Source organism: Pleurodeles waltl, chromosome 4_2 (genome assembly GCF_031143425.1).
Source record: "Pleurodeles waltl isolate 20211129_DDA chromosome 4_2, aPleWal1.hap1.20221129, whole genome shotgun sequence".
Taxonomy (NCBI): domain Eukaryota; kingdom Metazoa; phylum Chordata; class Amphibia; order Caudata; family Salamandridae; genus Pleurodeles; species Pleurodeles waltl.
In genome coordinates, this window is record NC_090443.1 from 544031658 (window position 1) to 544057443 (window position 25786).

A 25786-nucleotide genomic window follows, 5' to 3' on the forward strand; every position below is an offset into this window, starting at 1 on the left:
CAGTACCCTTCACCCAACCACCCAGTAACTCAACCTTGGAAAAGCACTCTACTTCACCCTCCTGAGACTGGTGAGACAGTATCTGTCTGTCCCTGACACTCAACCCAAACTCTTCTGGGATGTCTCTACACTCTATATCCAGGACGTCCACCAGGGGGGAACCCTTTTCTCTGTCACTCTCTGCTAGAGTCAGTAAAGTGTCCCTCCCCCCAGTAGGAATATGACTCCCTGTGCCAGTTCCCCAATCCTTCTCAGGGACCCTGTGCATAACGGGAACTACCTCATACCCTTGAACTGCCTGGGGTGTGTCAACTCCCTTCTTCAAGTTGGGCACCACATCTCTGGGCTTGTGCCCTTCTTCAGCAGTACTAGATGCAAGATTTTTGCTGCCACCATCTGAACTGGACTCAGCCCTTCCGGCCTCCAGTTTCAGCTCTTTACAGCTCAGCTCTTGAGCTGCAATCTTTTCTTCTTCCAGGGCTAAGAGTCTTTTTGCCTCAACCTCTGCAAGATACTCCTCTAATTGTTGCTCCTGTCGCCTTTGACTTCGGAGCCATTCATCTATTTCTGGGTCACTGTCCAACTCTGAGTAGTCTTCCTCCTCATCTGAGTAGTCTTCCTCCTCATGTGCGTAGTCCTCCTCCTCATCTGAGGGGTGCTTAGTCATTTGGTTTCTTGCTGCCTCTCTCTCTGCCCATCTTTCCTCCCCCCAGACTATGTAGTGATGGAGCATCTCCGCTTTAGTAGATCTCCTTGCTACAGGAAGGCCCCATTGTCTGCAAAGCTTCCTTAGGTCAGCCTTAGTGAGGTGGTCAGTACGAACAAAGAATGAGTAGGTACACAATCCCATTTTGATAAGATCTTATCAGCAAAAACCAAAATCCAAAGTCCAAAATATCAATAGTATATCCAGGAGGACATCAGAGAACCAAGAGCCAAAAAAAGATGAAAAATCAAGTTGACCTTCAACTGTGGGTAGGTAGTGAAATACTTAGCTACTGTATGTCACTGCACAAACACAAGTCCTATCCTCACCGCTGATCACCAATGTTAGAAATGGGGTTTTTGGTTGGCAGTTAGGTTGCCCTCTGTCCAAGCAAGAACCCTCACTCTAGTCAGGGTAAGTCACACACAATCCAAAATCAGCCTGTGCTCACCCTCCGGTAGCTTGGCACGAGCAGTCAGGCTTAACTTAGAAGGCAATGTGTAAAGCATTTGTGCAATAAATCATACAACACCATAGCATAACACCACAAAAATACACCACACAGTATTTAGAAAAATATATAATATTTATCTGGGTATCTTCAGGTCAAAACGATCAAAGTTGCAATATGAATTTGTAAAGATATCACTGAAAAGTGATATTAAGTGTCTTTAAGTCTTTAAAAAGCAATAAAGTGTCTTTCAAGCACAGAGTACCTGGTTTCTGGTGGGAAATCTCCTCAGAGGGCCACAGGAGAAGAGATGCGTGGAAAAAGGGGTGTGTGCGTCGATTTCCTCTCAGCACACACAGACTTGCGTCGTTCTTTTCCACGCGGGGAAGTCGGGCGTCGTTTTTCCGGCGCGCAGACAGTCTCTTTTTGTGGATCGCGGGGATTACCAGATGTCCCGGGTCTGTGCGTGGATTCTCCTGCTTATTTTCCGGCTGCGCGTCGTTCTGCGGGGCTGCGCGTCGAAGTTTCGATCTCACGGTAGGCGTCGCGTCGATTTCTCCTTGGAAGTCGGGCGGCGTTGTCCTTGCGAGGCCGTGCGTCGAAATTTTGGTCTCACGGCAGGCGTTGCGTCGATTTCTCCTTGGAAGTCGGGCGGCGTTGTCCTTGCGAGGCCGTGCGTCAAAGTTTCGCACTCACAGTAGGCGTCGCGTCGATTTCTCCTGGAAAGTCGGGCGGCGTTGTCCTTGCGAGGTTGTGCGTCGAAGTCTCGATCGTCCCGAGGGCGTCGCGTCGATCAGCGTCGGTGTGCGGCGTTTTTCTCGCCGCGAAACAAGCTGTGCGTCGAAATTTTCGGCGCACGGAGCGTCCAAGTGAAAGGAAGAAGTCTTTTTGGTCCTGAGACTTCAAGGAACAGGAGGCAAGCTCTATCCAAGCCCTTGGAGAGCACTTTCACAGCCAGACAAGAGTTCAGCAAGGCAGCAGGGCAACAGCAAGACAGCAGTCCTTTGTAGAAAGCAGACAGGTGAGTCCTTTGAGCAGCCAGGCAGTTCTTCTTGGCAGGATGTAGTTTCTGGTTCAGGTTTCTTCTCCAGCAAGTGTCTGATGAGGTAGGGCAGAGGCCCTGTTTTATACTAAGTTGTGCCTTTGAAGTGGGGGTGACTTCAAAGAGTCTCTAAGAAATGCACCAAGCCCCCTTTCAGTTCAATCCTGTCTGCCAGAGTCCCAGTAGGGGGTGTGGCAGTCCTTTGTGTGAGGGCAGGCCCTCCACCCTCCCAGCCCAGGAAGACCCATTCAAAATGCAGATGTATGCAAGTGAGGCTGAGTACCCTGTGTTTGGGGTGTGTCTGAGTGAATGCACAAGGAGCTGTCAACTAAACCTAGCCAGACGTGGATTGAAGGGCACAACAAGTTTTTAGTGCAAAGAAATGCTCACTTTCTAAAAGTGGCATTTCTAGAATAGTAATATTAAATCCGACTTCACCAGTCAGCAGGATTTTATATTACCATTCTGGCCATACTAAATATGACCTTCCTGCTCCTTTCAGATCAGCAGCTGCCACTTCAACAGTGTATGAGGGCAGCCCCAAGGTTAGCCTATGAAGGGAGCAGGCCTCACAGTAGTGTAAAAACGAATTTAGGAGTTTTACACTACCAGGACATATAACTACACAGGTACATGTCCTGCCTTTTACCTACACAGCACCCTGCTCTAGGGGTTACCTAGGGCACACATTAGGGATGACTTATATGTAGAAAAAGGGGAGTTCTAGGCTTGGCAAGTACTTTTAAATGCCAAGTCGAAGTGGCAGTGAAACTGCACACACAGGCCTTGCAATGGCAGGCCTGAGAAAAGGTTAAGGGGCTACTGAGGTGGGTGGCACAACCAGTGCTGCAGGCCCACTAGTAGCATTTAATCTACATGCCCTAGGCACATGTAGTGCACTCTACTAGGGACTTACAGGTAAATTAAATAGTCAATAATGGATAAACCAATCAATAGTACACTTTACACAGAGAGCATATGCACTTTAGCACTGGTTAGCAGTGGTAAAGTGCTCAGAGGTCAAAAGCCAACAACAACAGGTCAGAAAAAATAGGAGGAAGGAGGCAAAAAGTTTGGGGATGTCCCTGTCAAAAAGCCAGGTCCAACACCATTGTGAAGCTACATATAGGTAGTGACCTATATGTAGTGCACGCGTGTAATGGTGTCCCCGCACTCACAAAGTTCAGGGAATTGGCTCTGAACAATGTGGGGGCACCTTGGCTAGTGCCAGGGTGCCCTCACACTAAGTAACTTTGCACCTAACCTTTACCAGGTAAAGGTTAGACATATAGGTGACTTATAAGTTACTTAAGTGCAGTGTAAAATGGCTGTGAAATAACGTGGATGTTATTTCACTCAGGCTGCAGTGGCAGGCCTGTGTAAGAATTGTCAGAGCTCCCTATGGGTGGCAAAAGAAATGCTGCAGCCCATAGGGATCTCCTGGAACCCCAATACCCTGGGTACCTCAGTACCATATACTAGGGAATTATAAGGGTGTTCCAGTGAGCCAATGTAAATTGGTAAAAATGGTCACTAGCCTGTTTGTGACAATTTGGAAAGAAATGAGAGAGCATAACCACTGAGGTTCTGATTAGCAGAGCCTCAGTGAGACAGTTAGTCACTACACAGGTAACACATTCAGGCACACTTATGAGCACTGGGGCCCTGGGTTACCAGGGTCCCAGTGGCACATACAACTAAAACAACATATATACAGTGAAAAATGGGGGTAACATGCCAGGCAAGATGGTACTTTCCTACACATAGGTCTCGCATTTACTTGAGTATGAGCTATTGCCATTGTAAATGTATAACTGGACTTTTTTTGCCATATTAATTGGTCAACCCTGCTGTATAATGTGGTCCTTTCTGCCACATTATTCCAGTGGCCCTGCATATAACTAAAGGGCTAGTAGGCCTACTGGAATATTATTATAAACAAGGCCCTTAAAACACAAAATGACAAATTTAAGAAAAGTGGCGTTGCAACTAGTGCAGTGCCACTTTCCTTGTGCCCCTTAGCTCCCCACTACGGCCACCATGTGTGTGCCGTATTTTAAAATATGGTGTACCATGGCACTGGGTAGTGGGCTATGGCGTCATTTTTTTTAAGCTATTGATATACTCTGAAGGAGTAGTGCCAGAACTTTGGGGCTACTTCTGCAGAGTATACAGCGGCCAATTATAAATAATGGTATGCCCCCTTTTAATGCCTGCTCTGAGCAGGCTTTAAAAGTGTCGAATAAAATGACGCAAGGAAATCTCCCAGATTTCCTTGCACCATTTTTTCAGCCCCCTTAACGGGGGAACACCACCTTTGCAAACCTTATGCCTGGCGCAGGCATAATGTGGCGCAAGATTTTACAAAGTGGTGCAATGCATGCATTGCACTACTTTGTAAATATGGTGCGGGGAAAATGCTACTTTAGCGCTGCCTTAGCGTAAAAAAAAAGACGCTATGTTGGTGCTAAGGTGCTGCTAGGAGTTCCTAAATCGCCCCCAACTACTCCCAGATGCAAAACATAATTGCTTGGCAGTTGGTACAGGTGACATTGCCTGAATGGCATTAAATAAATAGTTGTACATCAAGAATGCATGCTTACTGGATCACTGTCCCTTTACTGCAGTCTGCGGAGTCAAACAAAACACCCATGATTTTTCACACGCTTGAGGAGAGCCATATCACATGATATTAGTGAACCTCAGTCAGTCTTCAACTGAAATATTAGTTATAAAATATTGATCATTATACAGCATAGTCAACTGTAAGCTGTCCTCGCACTTAGTTTTATAAATACACACACACATACAGCTCAAGTTTCACAGACTTAAACGTGTGGAGTTCATGTAGTCAGGTTTCTGCTTTGTATTCACAGCTTGTATCATGTTATGAAAATAAAACTACAAGTCCCAGAATGCAAAGCTGAAACATAAACTAAATGAGCGACTCACACATTGAACTAGGGAGCTGGACAACTCAACGAATACTACTCCAAGGGCGGGTTTCCAACTTGTATCACACAATAAAAATAAAACTACAAGTCCCATAATGAATATGTGTGCTGAGCAGATCAGAGCCCATATAACGTAAAAATGACAAAATCTGGAGAAAGAACATACTTTTGTCTAGTGGAAGCTTGGAGTCATCATAAGGTAGGGCACAGGATTAAAATGCCTGCTGCAAAGAATGTGTACTAAGCAGATCAGAGTGCATATAATGTAAAAACGATACCACTGATCGAGTTTGTGCTCTGAGTGCTATGAGCACCATGGTAGCTAAGAGAATGTACTTCTGCCCTGTAGAAGCTTGGGGCCATCGTAAGGTAGTGCACAGGGTTAATATACCTGCTGCAAAGAACGTGTACTAAGCAGATCAGAGTGCATATAATGGAAAAACAATACCGCCGATCGAATTCATGCTGGGAGTGCCACGGCAGTCAAAACAACTTACTTTTATCTAGTGGAAGCTTGGAGTCATCATAAGGTAGCGCACAGAGTTAATGTGGCTGCTGCAAAGAACGTGTACTAAGCAGCTCAGAGTACATATCATTTAAAAACGAAACCACTGATCGAGTTCGTGTTCTGAGTGCTGTGAGTATCATGGCAGCCAAGAAAACGTACTTTTGTCTAGAAGAAGCTTGGAGTCATTATAAGGTTGAGTACGGGGTTAATGGGCCTGCTGTAAAGAACATATAATAGGCAAATCACAAAGTGCATGTAATGTAAAAATGTCAAAACAACTCTGGCGATTTATGTTCTTTCTGGAGAGGGAACATACTTTTGTCTAGTGGAAGCTTGGCACCATTATAAGGTAGCGCATAGGGTTAATTTGCCTGCTGCAAAGAACGTGAACTAAGCAGATTATAGTGCATATTACTGAAAAACAATACCGCTGATCGAGTTCGCGCTCTGAGCGCTGTGAGCGCCATGGCAGCCAAGAGAACGTATTTTTGTCTAGTGGAAGCTTGGGGGTCATCATAAGGTAGCGCACAGGGTTAATGTGCCTGCTGCAAAGAACGTGTACTAGGCAAATCACAATGTGTGTGTAATGTGTTAATGTCAAAATAACTTTCGTGATTTATGTTTTTTTCTGGAGAGAGAACGTACTTTTGTCTAGTGGAAGCTTGGAGCTATCATAAGGTAGTTCGCAGGGTTAATGTGCCTGCTGCCAATAATGCGCACTAGGCAAATCACAAAGTACATGTAATGTAAAAATGACAAAATAACTCTGGCAATTTATGTTCTTTCTGGAGATAGAACGTGTTTCCTCTGTTGGAAGCTTGGGGCCATCGTAAGGTAGTGCACAGGGTTAATATACCTGCTGCAAAGAACGTGTACTAAGCAGATCAGAGTGCATATAATGGAAAAACAATACCGCCGATCGAGTTCATGCTGAGAGTGTCACAGCAGTCAAAAGAACTTACTTTAATCTAGTGGAAGCTTGGAGTCATCATAAGGTAGCGCACAGAGTTAATGTGGCTGCTGCAAAGAACGTGTACTAAGCAGCTCAGAGTACATATCATTTAAAAACGAAACCACTGATCGAGTTCGTGTTCTGAGTGCTGTGAGTATCATGGCAGCCAAGAAAACGTACTTTTGTCTAGAAGAAGCTTGGAGTCATTATAAGGTTGAGTACAGGGTTAATGGGCCTGCTGTAAAGAACATATAATAGGCAAATCACAAAGTGCATGTAATGTAAAAATGTCAAAACAACTCTGGCGATTTATGTTCTTTCTGGAGAGGGAACATACTTTTGTCTAGTGGAAGCTTGGCACCATTATAAGGTAGCGCATAGGGTTAATTTGCCTGCTGCAAAGAACGTGAACTAAGCAGATTATAGTGCATATTACTGAAAAACAATACCGCTGATCGAGTTCGCGCTCTGAGCGCTGTGAGCGCCATGGCAGCCAAGAGAACGTATTTTTGTCTAGTGGAAGCTTGGGGGTCATCATAAGGTAGCGCACAGGGTTAATGTGCCTGCTGCAAAGAACGTGTACTAGGCAAATCACAATGTGCGTGTAATGTGTTAATGTCAAAATAACTTTCGTGATTTATGTTTTTTTCTGGAGAGAGAACGTACTTTTGTCTAGTGGAAGCTTGGAGTTATCATAAGGTAGTTCGCAGGGTTAATGTGCCTGCTGCCAATAATGCGCACTAGGCAAATCACAAAGTACATGTAATGTAAAAATGACAAAATAACTCTGGCAATTTATGTTCTTTCTGGAGATAGAACGTGTTTCCTCTGTTGGAAGCTTGGAGTCATCATAAGGTAGGGCACAGGATTTATATGCCTGCTATAAAGAATGTGTACTAAACAGATCAGAGTGCATACAAGCATTTACAATGCAACGGGTCTCGCGTTTGCTCATGTTAGAGCTGATCGCGTTGAAAACTCCTAATCCGACTTTTCACTTATCGGGCAAAAGTGCATTTATGTACATAACCTGTAAAAGTGAAATTAACTATGTAAAGCACTCGACTTCTGCCAAGCGAGATCGCGCTCGTAAATTACAGAAAAAGAAGTCCACGAGCCCGATGGAAAACAGCGAGCCTCGCATGTTTTCTGTACTTGGTCGCTGCGCTCGAGGAGGGCTAGCCACCGGAAAAGGAATGAGCTATGCCTGCCTTCAACTAATGAAAGCAAGCAGATTTTATTAGGCAAGCCCACGAACCAATAAAAAACACTGACGTGAAGTTGACAGGGCTCCGAGCCCTTTTCTAAATACCAAAGAGTCTCGCTGCGATACGCATGCGCGAGCGCATGCAACGCAGGCTCGACCCTAATAATATAAAAATGATACTGCTGATTGAGTTTGCGCTGTGAGTGCTCTGAGCACCATGGCAGCCAAGAGAACGTACTTTTGTCTAGTGGAAGCTTGGAATCATCTTAGGGAAGCATACAGGGTCAATGTGCCTGCAGCAAAGAATGTGTGCTAGGCAAATCACAAAGCGCATGTAATGTAAAAATGGCAAAATAACTCAGCCGATTTATGTTCGTTTTGGAGAGAGAATGTGCTTTTGTCTAGCGGAAACTTGGAGTCATCATAATGTAGCACACAGGGCTAATATGTCTGCTGCAAATAATATGTACTAAGCAGATCAGAGTGCAAATAATGTAAAAACGATATTGCTGATCGAGTTCGCACTCTGGGTGCTGTGAGCACCAAGGCATCCACAAAGCACAGATAAGCTGAAATATATTGGAAATCATGCAATTATCCCTGTAACAGGGTCAGTGTCCAAGGTGATAACCAAACTGTCCCAAAGCAGGACGAAGGTAAAGCATTTACCAATGACATCAAGTGATTTTTGAAAAACAAATAAATGAAAATGATGGGCATGAGGTTGGCGTGCTTAAAAGCCCACAATACTTACAACAGGTCAACCTCGACCTAAAAAGGAAAGTTATTTACTGAAAATTCTAGTTGTCCACTATAAGCCTCATTGGCAGGAAGAAACACTCAGAATTTCTCATGTCCCTACAACTACCTCACTGTTTCTAGCAATTTACAGTAGAATGGCGGCCCCACATTGTTAAGGTCAAATGTGTGCAATCTTTATGAAAAAGACAAAGGTAAACACACAATGGACAACTATAATTACAGGCAAGTCATTTTTCATTCGCCATCACAGCTTCTGCTTCAAAATTCTTAACTTTTGAAGAGAAGTGAGCATTGTTCTAAATACAGTAGAAGAATACAAATTAACAGATAAAAGGAATAGCACCACCCTCCTGTTGATACTATGAAACATATTTTTGAACAAAGCCTACCATACATGATCACAGTATAGGAAATATTGACAGCATATGTGCGAACATCACCGCAAGTCACAATGCATCTCTAAAATTGGGATAGTTCCAAGCGATTCAGGCTTCTGACTTTGATGAGGAGCGGAGACAATGCTCCCAGATTTCAGTGAGGAATTCCTCAGCTCCCATGACCAAGATAAGCCATGTACACAAACTTTACAAGTCATCCCTGTTGGATTTGATACCATTGACCAAGACATACTTCTTTAAAGATTGGTATTAGTGGCACCACACTATTGTTATTTGTATCATTCCTCTTGAACTGTACCCAACAAGTCAAACTGGATCTGTTCCATAAAACAGAATCTAATCTCAAATTAGAAGTACGTAAAGGATCAGCAAAGTAACTGACACTATTCAATGTCTAAATAATTCTGCTTACACCTATTCTCTACACCCACAATCATAACTAAATGCAGATGTCGTGAAGATTCATTTCAAGCTTGAACATGACATGACTCCAGCCATCATCCAACTGTGGCAGAATGCCTATAAAAGATTCAGCATAGGATGCAAAAATGTTTCTTGCTAAATAAGGATACACCTGAGCTAGAACTTTGGAAAGCTGAAGAGAGGACAAGATTATAGTCTTCCAGAACAGGTCTAACGACCTGGGTTTGGTAGTTCTTAAAGCAATTTACTTGTTTAATTCTGATATACATCCTATTGAAAAATAATAAGTTGATGATACAGAGTGATACCTCTCATTAACATGGAAACTAACATTTTCCTCAAAAATAATATTGTAACATTTGGTTGTACAAGGAGGATCCATAGCGTGTCTCTAGTCTGTAGGCCAAGGATCTATTTTATTAATTTCAATAGAATAAGAAAGAAGGTTTTATACAGCCTGTTTTTTTTGGTCTTTTCCCAAGTGTTTGTCGGGTTTTAAGAGAAAAGGTCTGGGAAAAACTAAATAAAGTCCAGCATGAATCTTCGTCTAGTCACATGACTGCAGGGCTCAGCCAAGCCCCATCAGCAAATGTTTTCTGTGGCAAAAGAGGAAAGCTGACCCAGAGATTCCAGACAAATACTTAAGTAAAGCACTGATATCTACTGGTCCCTAGTAGTTATTCAATGTTTAATTCAACGATCTGCAGGGTGTACTAAGAGATGCAAAAAGGATTTCCCAAACACACAAATTCAAATTTGCTGACAATTCAGTTGTACAGGCAAGAAGAGGAAACGTTTGTCTATTGATACTCAGCAGAATTCAAGCATCCTTCAATAATTAAGGCATGATCATCAACATAGACAAAAAGCCCATGGTACCTTCATCCTGGATCTGCACTATCGACAGACATAAAAAGAGGCTAACTGCTTCCTCAATTTTATCATTACACTGACAATTCTGTTGTACAGTCAAGAGGTGGAAACGTCTGCTTGTTGATACTCAACGAAACTCAAGCATCCTTCAATAATTAGGGCACAATCATCTACAAAGACAAAAAAGCCTATGGTACCTTCATTCTAGATCCGCACTGTGGACCGACATAAAAACAACTACTCGCTTCCTCAAAGTTATAACCAATTTATAACCATTGTCAGTGCAGCTTCGGACACAGCTGGAACACTCTCTTCATCAGACATAAGCAGCCATGGCTGTTTCCAGGCCGGTTAACTAAGAAACCTAAATCTCCAAACTGACTGTCATTTCCCCTCATAGTCCAGTGAGGGAGTTATCTACTTCCTCTGTTTTCAGAGAAATGACTGTGGCTGGAAGGTGGGAATTCACTAGGGGACCTCAATCATTTCTTTTTCTAAGAACTGATCCTGCAAATGTCAGGAATATTCAGATTCTTTGATCCCTAGGAGTAACTTACCTGAGACGTCAATTTCATTTCTCTTGAGAGCTGAACATTGCAACTAGTATTAAAATTCTTTATCTCTGTAAAGGATCATATTTTCGCCTATCATGCGCAATCCCTAGGTACCACATACAAAGGTCATGGTAGTCAGCCTTTAATATCACATTCTTGCACTTACTGAAACTTTGGAAACCTTATCACCCGTTATTACATCATTAGACGAAAAATTTAATAAAAAAGCAAGGAAAAAAGCTAAAAAAAATTAAACTCATGTGATCCACTGAACGTGGCTGCCAACATGCTCTTCAGTCTTGACATTTGTGCGCACAAAGGCAAACTGAACGGTCACAGGAGCCAGCATCAGTTAACTACTGAGGTGTCCACACATCAAGTTGGAGTCACATGAGGCACTGAAACGTAGGTGTGGCCACCGTGCCAAGGTGCCTGTTTGTGAAAGAAAAGTGTTGTAGCAAAAAATAAAGAATGTGGAGAGGGAAATGTATCAGTGAAACGTTAGGGCTCTTCAGCAAGAAGTGTTAAGTAGCTATGGACGGGTTCCCTAAGTGGATCAATCGTATGGAAAAAGTCTCTATGTAGCTTCTGTTCATTCCTAGCGCCAGAAATTTCCTGGGCACAGACATACATCGCATGTACACGCAACACCAACACTATGCACGTCAAGCACTCCCATATATATGCTTGTGATCTCTCTTTCATTCTTTTTTTTCTCCAGAATATTTCATTATTGGTATGCACACAGTGCTTCTCTCCCACCAAATCTACTGTAACCATCCCTGCTCTTCACTCACTCTTCTACGTTTCCCCAGCTCTTACTCATATCTTCCCTCCTTTTCCCCACAAACGGTATCCTCTAACTGTTTTTCCTCTACAGCATTCCTGCTACAATTATTTTCTGGAAAATAAGTACGTTTTCGTCACTCCTCTATTTTCCCTTCCCAGGTTCTCTCTGCTGCTGCTTTGTATCCAAGCCCGCACCGACTCAGTAACTCAGCCATCTATATTTTCCCTCTGTTAATTTCTTAACTGGGTTCGGTTACCAGCCCTAAATTATCACCACAGCTTGAACTAGACCCATCATGAAGATTTAGAAAACAAACTCCTCTTGGGAATTCCCATCACTATGCAGTAGACACTAATGCTGCACATGCTACACTTTCAATCTTTTCTCTGGAATGCATATACTGTGATCCCTTTGGCATATATAAACAAGATTACTCTCTAAATGTCTCCTAGATGAAGACCAAGGAATGCCTCTGCTACGCTTCTCTATCCTCCTTACAGCTGCCTGCAGTGGGAGTGAGCCGTTTCTTTAAACTCGCAGAAAAGCAACGTGAGTTTCCCCTTGGCATGGGGGAGCTGCAGAGCAAAGGCAGGGCAGAGGAAGGGGGTAATGCTGCATCCCCGCTGGTGGGTCGTGACTGGTGGACCAGGTGCCAAACCTTGCACGCCACCCTGTAGGGGCAGTTCTCTCCCAGGCCCAGTGGAGGAGATATCACTCGTACTACTGTGTACATCTCTTTATAGGAGATCCTGCCGCTGGAAAAGAAGCACAGGTGAGTTAATCAGGACACTTGATGAAAGTAACATGGGGAAAGGAAGATGGCAGGGAATAGGGAAGCCAAGCTGGCACAGAATTGACACCGGCTTGATCTCCTTTAGCTACATTTTCCACCATGATTTGGTCAGAATGGCATGACCACATAATTCACAGACACTAAATTACCATCACTGCAAATAGTTCATGGGGAAGAGAGAGGGTTGGTCCTGCATCCCAGTGTTGGGGTAGACAAAAGTTCTTAGCAGAGTTAGGGCACCATTCCAGACTACTGCGAGCGAAGGTCTTCCCGGATCCATATAAAGGTCACTGTTTAAATAAGATGTCTAAAGATATTTAAATCCCATGTCACTGTCATTGACCAAATTGGAGGGAAGGGCAAACACGATCTTTCTAGAAATTCAATGTCACTGTCATGCCTGTGTGAGGGACAGACATGCCTCTACAGATTCAATGCAACCATCCCAGGGCTAGCCGAGAGACAGAGTTAAGGTCTTTACAGATCCACCGTCAACATCTAGAGCCCGGATGAGGGCTATAGCGAGGTTTTGTGAAGATCCTTCTCACCATAAAAATCAGTGAGATTTACAGACAGAATATCTTGATGGAACCAATGTTGTCACCATGTTAAGGTCATACGGTTCATCTCTAAGGATCCATATACCAGCCCAAGGCTTTCTAGGGAAGAAGCATAGGACACAAGTTTCAGCCTGACTGGAACTTGCTCCTATGCTTTGGAGGTGGAGGTGCTAGTGCCAAGTATGGACCACTTAGATTACTAGGGGATAACATTTATTCAACTGTGCAATGCAGCACAGCAACCTAATTTGCTGGATTTGGAAGGGGAAAAACCCAGTGTAGAATCCTTTCTACAAAGATATGCACTGCCGCTGTAATCCCCAGTGCTGGTGCTCTTTGAGCTTGCCCAGTGCCATGTGTGTGTCAGTGATGTCTAGCATTGGTTTTGTACAAATACTAGTATTTTGTTCCCTACAAAATGCTATGCTTAGATTAACTTTAAAACGTTTTCCACATTCTATCTGTACTGTACAGTGTCGCACACATGCAATGTGGCAAAGGTTTGGAGAAATTAGAAGATTTTTCCAACTTAACACCTGCCTCGGGTAGGCGTTATTTTTTGGCACAATGTTATTAGACAGGACTTTGAATCAAAAACCATAGGTGGTAGTGAGGGAACACCTTGGTACCACTCATAGACTGCCCTCTATATATTGTGGTACAAATCTGTGCAAAGAGAGGACTAAGGACCACATGTACGTAGGTTTCATTTTGCGAGTTCATAATTGCAAATCTTTGTGATTCGCTATTAGGAAATCACAAGCACCTATGTACTAGTGTGTCATTGACACATTTAGGGATTCCGAATGGGGTCGCAATTGACCTATGTCATTACTATTCATGAGGTAGGTTGCAATTTGCGACAATTGGGAACCGCTAAAAACACAGGGATGGTGGCCTGCTGGGGATAGCAGACCACCATGTCTGTGTTTGCTTTTAAATAAAGCAGCAGTTTTTTTTCTTACAGGGAAATGGAATGTGTAATAAAAAAGAAAAATGAAATGTTTCAATTTACTTTTTTTTAAGAGTAAGCAGAGGTCCTTGGGACCACTGTGAGCCCTTAAAAAACATTTTTGCATGCATTCATGAAGGGGAAGTGCTCCCTTGAGGACCCCCTTCCCATTTGCAAACAGATTACCACCAAATGGTGAATATTTTGTAACTGCATTTTGGTCACAAAATATTTATATATAGCACTGCGAGTCACTATTAGGAAGGGAAGCCCTTAACGCACCCCTTCCTAATACCTAATCACTAACCTATTTTGCGATTCGGTAATGTTACCCAATCTCAAAATACGTTTTTGTACATAGAAAAAGCTTTTCACGATCACAAACCGCCCGATTCTGTGAATCAAACCTTTTGTGACCTGAAAAAGCTTGGTACATGTGGCCCTTAATTATTTTACCTGTAGGCAACTTTCCAATGCATATAAAGTTTTTAATTGAAAGTAATTAATCGAAACTTTGTGCTCGTTTGCGTCACTTTTGTGACTTTGCATCAGCACACAGTCCTAACAAGGAGTCAAATTCAAGTGCTAAGCTTCACCTGCATTAAGGCTCCCCTCACTGTGATATCCCATTATGGGTCTATTGATGGGGCACAGGGTCTCTCATTGTGAATTATATTTGCTACCTAAGCTGTATACTTTATTGTTTTCAAGATTGTAAACCGGAAGGCAGCATTGTTTGGTTCTAACCCAACATCATCACTTCTCCTTGATGTGGAATAACACATTGGGTCTGGTTTAGTTAATATATGAGCCTGAGGTCCCCGGAATATGAGAATGGGATATTCACATACTACCATCGGCGGCTGGAGGTGCTGTAAATGTTAGCTTAGCTATTAATGGAAATAAGCTACATTTAGGACATGACATTTCTGCCTTATGTTTTGGTTTCCATATCTGGTATCATAATCTTCATTCAAATGAAAGTGTGAGATGTAACAAGAAAGGGCACAGAGTTATATTCTGAGTGGGTTAGGACAGATGGTGAAAGATCTATTGTTCTGAATGAGAGCTCACTGTAAAACCAATTGGGAGGTCGTTGACAAGAGAGATCTGCAGTGTTTCAGAAGTTTTTCCAATAATGCTTTTATTGACCTGTATCAGTAGTTTTTAGAGGGACCTTTTGAGTTGTGGTAGAGTGGTCTGATAAACAGCTTCTGTCATATTGATGTGAATACATAGTGATATTCTTAGATATGAAAGCTATGGTGAGAGTGATCTTCAGCCATATATGAGGAGTGGCTGGGTACAGAACTCTAGGCGTTGACAGCCATATACTTGGACATATGATGAATAATTGGAGAGAGAGAGAGAGGGAGGCCATAGAAGCTGTACAGAAATAAGTGCAAGTGATCTGTTGCACTGTGTTAGGATGGCTATACAAATCTCCTGGATGGAGTGTGAAGTGGTAAGAGGGAAACTCAAAGACACTGCCGTACATCGGTGTATATTAGGTAGAGATTATTTGGTGGGCTGCATGAAGAATGGTTAAAGAGTTCTGCTTGATTGTATCTAACTGGTTGCATGGATCTTATGAGGCAGATGAAGAAGTTACTTTCAATAATACTTTTTTTTCTGATGAATACTATAACTGCAGAGTCATCTCCTTAGAATATCCCTCAGATTCTATACTTAATAGAAACATTTTTCATGGAAGTGCTCCTGCATGTGGCTAGGTGAAATCGGTCAGCACTGCACTAAAACCACACTGCCCCAGAGGTGACAGATTGGAGCCTGATATTAGTGCCACTCAAGTGCGCTGATGTCAGTTTGTTGTCTTTTTACTTTCCCCACTCAAAAGTTGATTGTCTACTCAATTGTTCTTGGTATGATTTACGTAAAAGCTTCAAGCCCTTAAGATGCCCAAGTGATAGATCCTCTCCTCCTCTTTTGAGAGATCAGGGTGAGCAAAGAACACTGGTAGAGTGAAGGACTGCCCAATGTGGAAGTGCAGTTCAGGCTGGACTGTTCCTATTGGACAGGGTCAAGACTGACTTGCATATAGCTGGGTCCACACTGAGGTGGCATGGTTTGCAAAATAACGATGGTCTGTGATTACCAATGGGTGAGATTAATTCAAGTATTCCATCCATCACTGGTTGTATACTTATTCAATGTGGAAGGGAGTCACATCGAGCAGATTTAAGAGCCCCTAGCGCATCCTTGCGCCACATTAGCATAATTCATTTTACATGAATGTAACCCAATAAGACCAAAATCACCACGCAAAATTTTGAAAGTAGGGCGATGCATGCGATGGCGCGATGCCCGAAGTGGTAGCCGGACTGGAGGACAGAGGCTCATGCTCAGGAGTGCCACCCTCATTATCACACTCTCTTGGCCCAATCTGGAGCCACCAAGATGTCTAGGACTGGTCGTTCTTGATCTTCTACGAACTCTGGACAGTCGAGGTGAGCCAGGAAGACGTACAGGAGTCCTCTCCATTGCAGGCAGAATCCATCTCCTAACAAGTGCTCTAATGAAACTTTCACATGCAAAATTATTAACACTGCATGCCCTAGAGGCTGGTGAAAATATCTAGCCAGGGTTCCCTTCACTGGTGGAAGATACCCTGTGTCCCCTTGGAATGCAGACACCCCTTATGATCTGTTAGATACTGCTCAATTTGTCAGCTCTGGCATCCTGGGGCCCTGTTATGTGGTCTGTATCCAGAAAGATACCCTCAAGCTGTAGCTTCCTCCAGAGACACAAAGATTTCTGGAACAGGATCCAGGACCTCAATCTCCCTTGCTTGTTGCATTAGCACATGGCAGCGGTGTTGTCTGTGAGAACCTGTACTAGCTTCCCCTTGATCAATGGCAAGAAGGCGTTAAGGGCTTGACATAGCTCCAGTAGGCTAATGTGGAGCTGGCTCTCCAATGGACATCAGAGCCCTCTGATATCCACCTCCTCCAGGTAACCCTCTCCCTTCCCCGCACCTGTCCCCACCCACCACCAGCTAGCAGCAATGAGTCAGTTACCACTGTTAGCTCTGGATGGGGAGGAGAGAGTGGCTGCTGCAGGGCAATGTGCAATCAGTCAGCCACCACTGCAGAAGTTGAGCAGTCTCCTCTGACACAGATTGTTTTGGAAAGGTGGGCTTGATGCTGAGCCCACTGGAATGCCATGTTTCAGGCAGGCCCCACATGTGCCACATGGTGTAGATGACAAGTAGGAGGCAAGAAGTAAAGAGGCCAAGAAGCCTCAGAGCCACTCTCACCTGTATCCAGGATCGATACATCAGGCTCATAGTCTGAATGACCTGGACTCATTATTGTGGGGGAAAACCCTGAAATCCATAATGCCTAGGATTGCTTCAATGAATTGAAGCCTTTGTGAGGGTATCAGGTGGGACTCTGACTCACTTATGGTGAGGTTTGGCGGGAATATTCTAAGGTGAGGAATCTGAGGATAGAATTATCCATAAGAACTGCTAGGCTACATCTGGTAGAACAGGGAGAAATGTTTAATTTCTAGAGGGCATGGTAAAGAGAGAGATCTGTCAGGCTGTTAAAGGGACCTCCAAATGTAACATCTTCTGGGCTCCAAATGGGCACTCAGTGCAAACTGCTAGATATACATGGAGTATTTTGAGAGAGATATGCAGGACTGAACAATGATTTTAAAAAGAGATATGGTTGGCCATATGGCAGTGAACATAGAAAGAGCAACAGTGCTTTACATGGAGTGATAGAGAACATATTGTGGACTTTAAGAGAGACAATTAGAGCTGCTAGGCTGTATGAGAGGTTGTGAAAGAAATATGCTAGTCCCTGAATGGAGTTAACATTTGTGGTAGAGGAGATTTTATTGGTGAAATATACCTGCCTTATTGCAGGGTAGAAGAAAGATATTTTAAACGCATGAGGATATCAATTGAACTACATGAAGAATTTTCAGAAAAGGACTTGCTGGGCTGTTTGTAAGGTAGTTATGATGAGATTATGAGGTGTTTAATTGGTGGTTACAGCACAATGCTAACTTACGCAGGTTAGTTACAGATATCTGTTGTGCTCTTGTATAATTTGTTGTACAAATCTGCTAGACTATATGAATGAGAGTAAGAAAGACATTGGATTATATATTTGGTGCACAGACAGTACTGCGTAGCTGTAGGGGGCATGGTTGGAGAACAATCTAGAGGGCTCTGAATAGAACATTGAGACCAGAGTTGTCCATCCCAGGTCCAGGAGCAACATTTTCAGGAAATCCCCTTAAAATGCATTTAGATATACTGAATCTACATTTAACACAAATACGTGACCAGTTCCTATCAAGAAATTCTGGCTCTTTGAGACCTAAGATGGACAATTCTGTTATGCAGGGATCTCATTGACATAATTGCTGAGTTTGAGGAAAAGTGCTTTAACAAAGAACTGGTGTGGCTCTATGAGGAATAGTTAGAAAGTTCTGCTATGGACAATGGTTATATTAGTCTGTTTGAGTGAATGGTGTATATCTACATTGATTATTTCTTGTTTTTGTTTAGCATGAACAAAGCTAAGTAAGCTCTAAACAATCATGCATAATTTGCCATATTGGTTTAATCATACACTGATGGGGTGACTACTGCAGAATAGTTGCAAATTGCATATAGCAGAAATTTGCTGACTTGAGAGGAATATGTAGTAAAGTCCTGAAAGGATGAAGTCTTGTTAAAGACCTCACACTGTTTCTTCTTTCTCAAAATGTATGTTTAATAAATACTTGAGTTACCTTAGCTATTTGAAAGTCCAGACTGATTGGCTTTGCCAGTGCTTGTTTTAACATATGATAGAGTTGCATGCGGTCACACAACAACTCGGAGCTTTCTAGTTCATGTGCTTTTATGAAGTTCAAAGTTTTCCACTTATACAAGAGAAGCTGTAGCTTTGAGCATGTTTTTTGCACAAGGAGCAATATATGGGTTTGCACTCTAGAGCATTGTTTATGTTCTTGATTTTCTTTGCTTTAGTTCCCCCTGATAAAAGGTCGTTCTGACCCGAAATGCATTGGGATTTGGCCAGCCCTGAATACTGGAATGTCCTGAAGACATATGTGTTCTAATTGCCAGGTATACTGCACCAACTATGTTTCAATTATGAAACTCAAAGAGACTACACAATATAATGGGAGTTTGCTGATCAAGAATTAAAGATTTAGGAGCAGATTTACACACAGCGCAGCGCTGCACCAAAATAGGCAGTGCTGCGCTGTCACTTTAGAAACACAGGGATATACCGTATTTACAAAATTATTGCGCACCTCTGTGTTTCCCCTAGTGCTGATGCCTTAATTTAGCTGCCTAGCGCCAACGCAGGCACCCTTGCATCACAGTGCAAGGGTGCCTGTGTTGCAGGGATGATTGCCTATGTGCAGGAAGGTGTCGTTCCTGCACATAAACAATCAATAATGCCGATTTGTTACTAAGAAGTAGCAAATCATCATTATTCAATGATTGTTTATGTGTAGGAAGAGACACGTTCCTGCACATAGACAATCATTAATGGCCTTTTGCTCTTTCTATGTGTGCTGCAGGATGCAGCCATAGAAAAAGCATAAACAAGGAGAAATAAAAGTTATTCTCCTTGTTGCGCCATGCTAACGCCACCCCTGGGAGGCATTCGTTTTTGGAGCTGCCTCGGATTTACATTTCCTTATAAATCCGGGACAGTGTTAAAAAGCAATGGGTATTGCTTGGTTGCATCCACAGCAACACCGATTGCACGCCCCTCGGCAGCAGAAAACTGCATCAGGGGTCCATATTTACAAGGCTGCTTTAAGCCACAAAAAGTGTCTTAATGTCGCCTTGTAAATATGGTGCAGGGCACAGTGCCACCAAAGTGTCACAAAAAGGGACAATCCAGGGGTGCTAGGGTCTTGTTAATATGTCTCTTGATATTTTTAGTCTGGCAACGTCTCAGTTTAATTTCTTTAAAATTACAGGTAATTTTGACACAGTGCGTCCTGGGACTGGTCAGCAGAATTTTGCTATCAGCTATTTTTAAGAATTAGTTTGTGTTTACAGGACAAAGTACACTGCAAGACAGCAGATTCTATATTAATTAAATGTGGCTTACACTGAGCCCTACAATTGAGTGCATTTCTCGGACTAGGTGTAGAAAACCAGAATATCGTCAGTGTTTATGTGTCAGTCTTTATTCTTAACCAGTCCGACACACATTATTATGTGAAGCTTCAATGAATTGGTCTTAGTTCTTTCAGTGTATCTGTGGCAAACTAGAGAATAATATCAAGTAAAGTCTACATTCCCATTTAATATTTAGTGATGGTGAAAATCACCATTCATGTCTTTGGTGATCAAGTACCACTAAAGACAACCAGACCACCGGAGGTAACCAAGTCGGATATTCTTGTTATTGCTTCTAGTGGGAATCATTAGCACTGTGTGGAGTGGTCTACTTGTAATTGGAAAGACTGCTGTGCACAATCATGGATGAAGAGGACAGCATGGGCTCTTGGTCAATAGGGGATTATAAAGTCGGCTCTCAATAGGGTAGGAGAATGAACTGAAATGTTGTAGCTGGTCGATATTTCTTTACATTTTCTCAGTAGGTGAACCTGTCAATGGACTGATTCTATACTGTGTGAGTTTGGCTGTCTGGTAACCATGGGTCAAAGGCTCACTGTGTGAACACTATGTCAACATCTTTCTAGGGCAGTTTTTTCCTCCATCCGTTTATGTATTTAAGTAAGTTGGTTTGACTAAAAGGCTATATTGCTTATAAAGATTTGGTTTACAGTGTCTCTTTCCCTTTGTGTGTCATTTTCCACCAGTGGTTCTATATATATTTATATATATATATATATATATATACATATATATGCATGCAAGGTCAATACACTGTTTGTACAATACATATTATCATCCAAGATGTAGAGCGCAAACCCAAATGTTTGGTGTGTTTTCAACACACCAGGTAAAGGGAGTTGGGCCGTACCCGCTTTCCCATCCGTCATCACCCAAGGTGTGGTTCACTTACATTTTAGGACAGGGTGCTGGAACTGTACAAAATATTGGCGCTGGTGTTGGGAATCACCCTTACCATGCAGCTCGGTCATATTCGGCCCAAATTCGGACAAACTCGTCCAAGTGATGAGGTCCCAAAATGGAGGAATCCCGTGTCAGATACTCAAAGTTATCCATAATGACAGCAACGAAGAGGTTCAACATCTGGGAGGAAAAAAAATTGATGAATTGTGAGAGAAAGAGAGAATCAAAGGGAAACTCTGAAGAAAGAGAGGAAACAAGAGAAAGAGAATACAATTAGGGAGAGGGTAGCAAATAAAGAGAATGTGGACGAAAAAGGTGAAATGTGAAAAAGTAAGAATGGGAAGGAGATGGCAGCAAAGGGAAGGACAGTGATAGAAAAAAGGGAACGCCATAAGTCAAATAGAAGGTGACGTAATGGAGAGGATGAGAAATAATTAAAATGGGTCAGATAAAAAGAGTAGAAACAGAGGAGTTTGAGATAAAAAAGTAATATGAAAGAGAAAATTACAGAAAAGCTGTTGAGAGCAAAAGAAGGGAATGTGAAAACAAGAGGAAATATAAGAAAGCAGAAAAAAGAGAACAAAGGGGTTGCAAAAGTAAAGTGAAGATTGAAGCAAAGAAAGAGAGGGAATAGGAGAAGAGAAAATAAAAAAATGAAGAAGCCATAACTAGAACGATAGAAAGAGAGACACTCATGAAGAGACTGCAAGAGAAGAGATGGTATACAGAACATACAAGAGGTAGACAAGTTTAAAGAAAAGGAGACATGAAAAGGGAGGGGACAGATGAAGAGATATTGAGACAGCGATGGTGGGGAAAGGAAGATTTTGACATAAAAAGAAGCTAAAGAAAGAGTGATGAGTGGTACTGAGAAAAAGAGATAGTAAAACGGAAGAGCAACAAATAAATGATGTAGAGATAAGAATTTCAGTTGCAATACGTTCACACTCATAGGCATACGTGCACACTCACACAAACACACAGTTACCCATTACCCTTCAGTCAAAGTCAGAATGACACCTTTACCCATGAAAATTCCCCTTTTTCTACAGACTATAGTTTGTAACAAACCAGCCAGTCAACATCTCCCAACATGTCTTGAAGCATTCCTAAAAGTATTTATTAGTATCCTTGGTCTATATATAAAGGTGATGGTGATAGATTCCACATCCATATGTTTCTTCCATTGAGAACACCCTGTCTAAACAAAATGTCTGTAGGTCCAAGAGACCTATTCAGCTATGACCCAGTTACCAATTTTGCTTTCCCAAGAGCACAAACTACTTGAAAAATAATGTTGAGACCCAAATCGCTTTCAGATTAGCCTTGGGACCACCGGGAAGAACCCCAATCTTTTCCTGATGAAAGCCACCCATTTGCCCTAATCTTCCTTAATCTATATGCAGCCTAAGACACAGTGGACTTCAAAATCCTATTTAAAAGAACTCAAGAAAATGAAGTGGACTGACAGGTTTGGCCCTCAAAATATCTATTTCTTACTTTCCCAGGCAATCCAACAGATTACAACTTCTACACCATTGGCCCCAGTGAAGAGAAGTTTGTGCCAGTCACCTACGGTTCATTATTCACTCCTTTGCCCGTCAGTGTCTTTATGCACCTTTGACAGAGTTGACAGTGCTGTACATATTGCATTTTAATCGACATTGAAACTAGAAATACCAGTGAGCGTCTCAGCACATACACTTCTGAGTATAAGAGAATGGAGCAAAGCCAGACGTTCAGATGGAGAACAGTACACACAGGAATGCAATTCTTTTCATTTAGTAACAGCTGTTGGGATCAACCGCATCATCATCTTTCAAAGGATTAAAACTAGGTATTTTCTCTGTTTAACTTAGATCTCTGTAATTTTAAAGACGAGGGATCACCAAAACGAACAATAAAAAACTAGATTCAAGTAGCGAAACTGTGCATTAAGATAAGGATCTCTCACCTAATCACACTTGCTGTAAAGTCGCTAGATTAGCAGAATGGAGAATTAAGTTAAATAACCTTTACACCATATATGAAGCCCACGGGGCAGTGGACATGTACAGCTGCAGATGCTGGCCCCACAACACCCAGTCCTGGAACACAAAAATCAAGGCACGCCAAGCCAAGACCCAAGAAGAGCCAGCACAGAGGAGCAACTTCACTAACATAGACTGATAGAAATCCTCAAAAGAACACCAGTACTGATTATGGGAATCCTTCCTGACTTTACCACGCAATGATTAAAGCCTTTCCCAAGACATTACAACATTTGAGGAAGCATACTTCTCTTCAATGCTAGTCAGCGGTAGTGAGGCACATTAACCCAGATCGAGCAATCAAACCAGCCTGAGATCATGTTACTGAGAAAGTTCATCATGTTGACATTATCTATGATTACGGGAGTTATTCTCCACGGCGTTAGCAATGACAAAAAACTCTTCAGCCGTATGCTAACACAATTCCTATCACTGACACTACCACAGAGTGTGACAGTTCCTCTCCTCCTTAAGCCTCTCAGTGAGTTCAAGCAAAGATTATCTCTCCAGAAAGTGGTGTCGGTGTCACAGAACTCACCAGAAAGGAGCAGAAGAAGATGAAGGAGACAAAATAGACATATGCAAGATCTGTTCCGCAGCGGTCATTGGAAGTCGGCCCAGAAGGTGCAGTTGTGTCTGGCTCACAGCCCTTGTCACCTAGACATGAGAGCATGATCTCCTGCCAGGCTTCGCCTGTGGCACTCCTATGGAGGGATGTATAATAGGTAAGCACAACAAACCCCACATCCACAAATAGCAGGACAAACACATGCTGCCCTACAGAGAAAGTCAGCATGAGATGCATATATAATTACCTTAGAGAGCGGAGCAAGCATGCAATATATGATTGATGCTATGGTATTTATTCATATTTGTTTTAAGAAAAGGCATTTAACCAAAACCAGGAAGCAAGGGGTTAAAGTCATGCAGTGAGGTAAAATCACATTGACAAAGGCTTGTGACTTTTAGTAGAGTTGCTTTCCTTTGCAAAGTCATGGTAACAGACAATGGGGCATATTTACAAGCCCCCAGTTCCACAGGAGCATTACTCTTTGTAACGCTCCGGTGGCGCTGTGCAATGCGCCGTATTTACAAGGCGGCTTTAAGCACCTCTTTGTAACTTAACCCCACCTTGTAAATACAGCCCCTTCACATGCAGCACTTTGTGTAGAAGGGGAGTGCAATGGCTGTTGCTGTGGGCGTTCCACAGCAACACCTATTGCATTTTGACACTGCCACAGATTTACGAGATTTCGTAAATCTGAGGCTGCGCCAAAAACTAAAAACACCCTAGGGATGGTGTTAGCGTGGGACAACAAGGAGAAATGCTTTCATTTCTTCTCTTTTTTTTGCTCTTTCTATGAAAGAGAAAATCGCCATTGAAGATTGTTTTTGTGCAGGAACAAAAACAATACAATATCCCCCCTATGCAGCCATCCTTGGACCATGTTGCAAGGGTGGTTGCATTGGCGCTTGGCAGCAAATTTAGTGCTGGCGTAGGGGGAAACACAGGGGTGCACCGTATTCTCTGCATTTCTAAAGTGAAGCAGAACAGCGCTACTAATTTTGGTGCAGTGCCACGCTGCACCACTTTATTGTAAATATGCTCCAATATTTGGGGAAGTAAGCAGGGATTTTCTGTTGTCAATGTTTATTTACTGTATGAATAATATGAAACTTGACCTTTGCACAGTAGTGATAAATGTGCGAATGTGAGCTTAGTAGTACAGTTGCACTAAACCTGAAAAGAAGCATAAGGGAGCTGAGGAAGGTGCGGAAATTGTTGTGACGGTTGATGTGGCTGTTCTCGTCCAGTTTTATGTTTCCAAAAACCTAAAATAAAAGAAATGATATGGTAAATATTAGGTTGGTTCACAACTGATATCTTTCAAGAAGTTCCACCACAATAAAGAAAACACCATGAGCATCAAGCTCATCTCCTACACCATCAATAGTAATTTCAGGATCCCCATTACTACCACATCTACAATTACACCATTATCATCAAATGTATCCCTAATGCAACCAAAAGCAGAAACAGCACCCACATCACCACCATTAGTAGCATCTGGAGCAGTTAACTTCATGACAATCCCCGTACTTTTAGTTCCTACTCTTTGTATTGGCAGATGTCTGCACTGCCTAGTTAGTGGGGAGGTGATCAGATCAATGGATGAGGCCAGTATCATGGTTCATCTTAAACTGGGCAATGACCTGAAAAGTTGCTATTCCTACAGACCTACTGCCTTCATTACTTCGGATACAAATCTGTTTACCAGAATCCTCGCCACAAGACTGGACCATATTTGCTGGAGCCACACAATATGGCGTTTCTGTGTGACTGAAGCACATGTAAAAACACACAGAAATTTGAGCAATTGCTCTACCAAATCAAGAAAAATGGGGCCGGCATCTGATCACCTACAATGGTACTATTAGCATAGAGTTCTTGTGGGAGTAGCACTAGGGGTAAACATGCAAATGCATAAGGCCATTTATACAGCAGCAAGAGCAAGGTTTCTGATAAATGGATTCACTTACAGAGGCATTTTAGCTGCAAACAAGGCAGGGTGCCAATTGGCACTACCCCTCCTCTTTGATTTGTCAACAGAAGCACTGGAATTAGGATTCAGGTAAATGAACAATAGTTGGTGGTAGCTTTAGGAGGTGAGGACTACAAGGGAAGTCTATTAGTTTGTGATGTACTGACCTATCTCTCCCAGCCTTATTGTTGGAACTTGATATCTTTTGGACAGTTTCAGGTTTCAAAATAAACAAGG

General features: G+C 42.6%; 1 protein-coding gene across 1 annotated transcript in view; it reads right to left on the bottom strand.

The window, feature by feature from the left end:
* The window catches only part of CACNA1E (calcium voltage-gated channel subunit alpha1 E), a 1379194-nt gene that overhangs the window by 235683 nt on the left and 1117725 nt on the right, over positions 1-25786 (bottom strand). The window contains exons 36-39 of the mRNA XM_069233198.1: positions 24748-24839; positions 23545-23710; positions 21029-21156; positions 12279-12375 (exon numbers count right to left, since the gene is read on the bottom strand). Coding sequence (XP_069089299.1) covers positions 12279-12375; positions 21029-21156; positions 23545-23710; positions 24748-24839 — 483 coding nt within the window. The remainder of the gene's footprint in view (positions 1-12278; positions 12376-21028; positions 21157-23544; positions 23711-24747; positions 24840-25786) is intronic.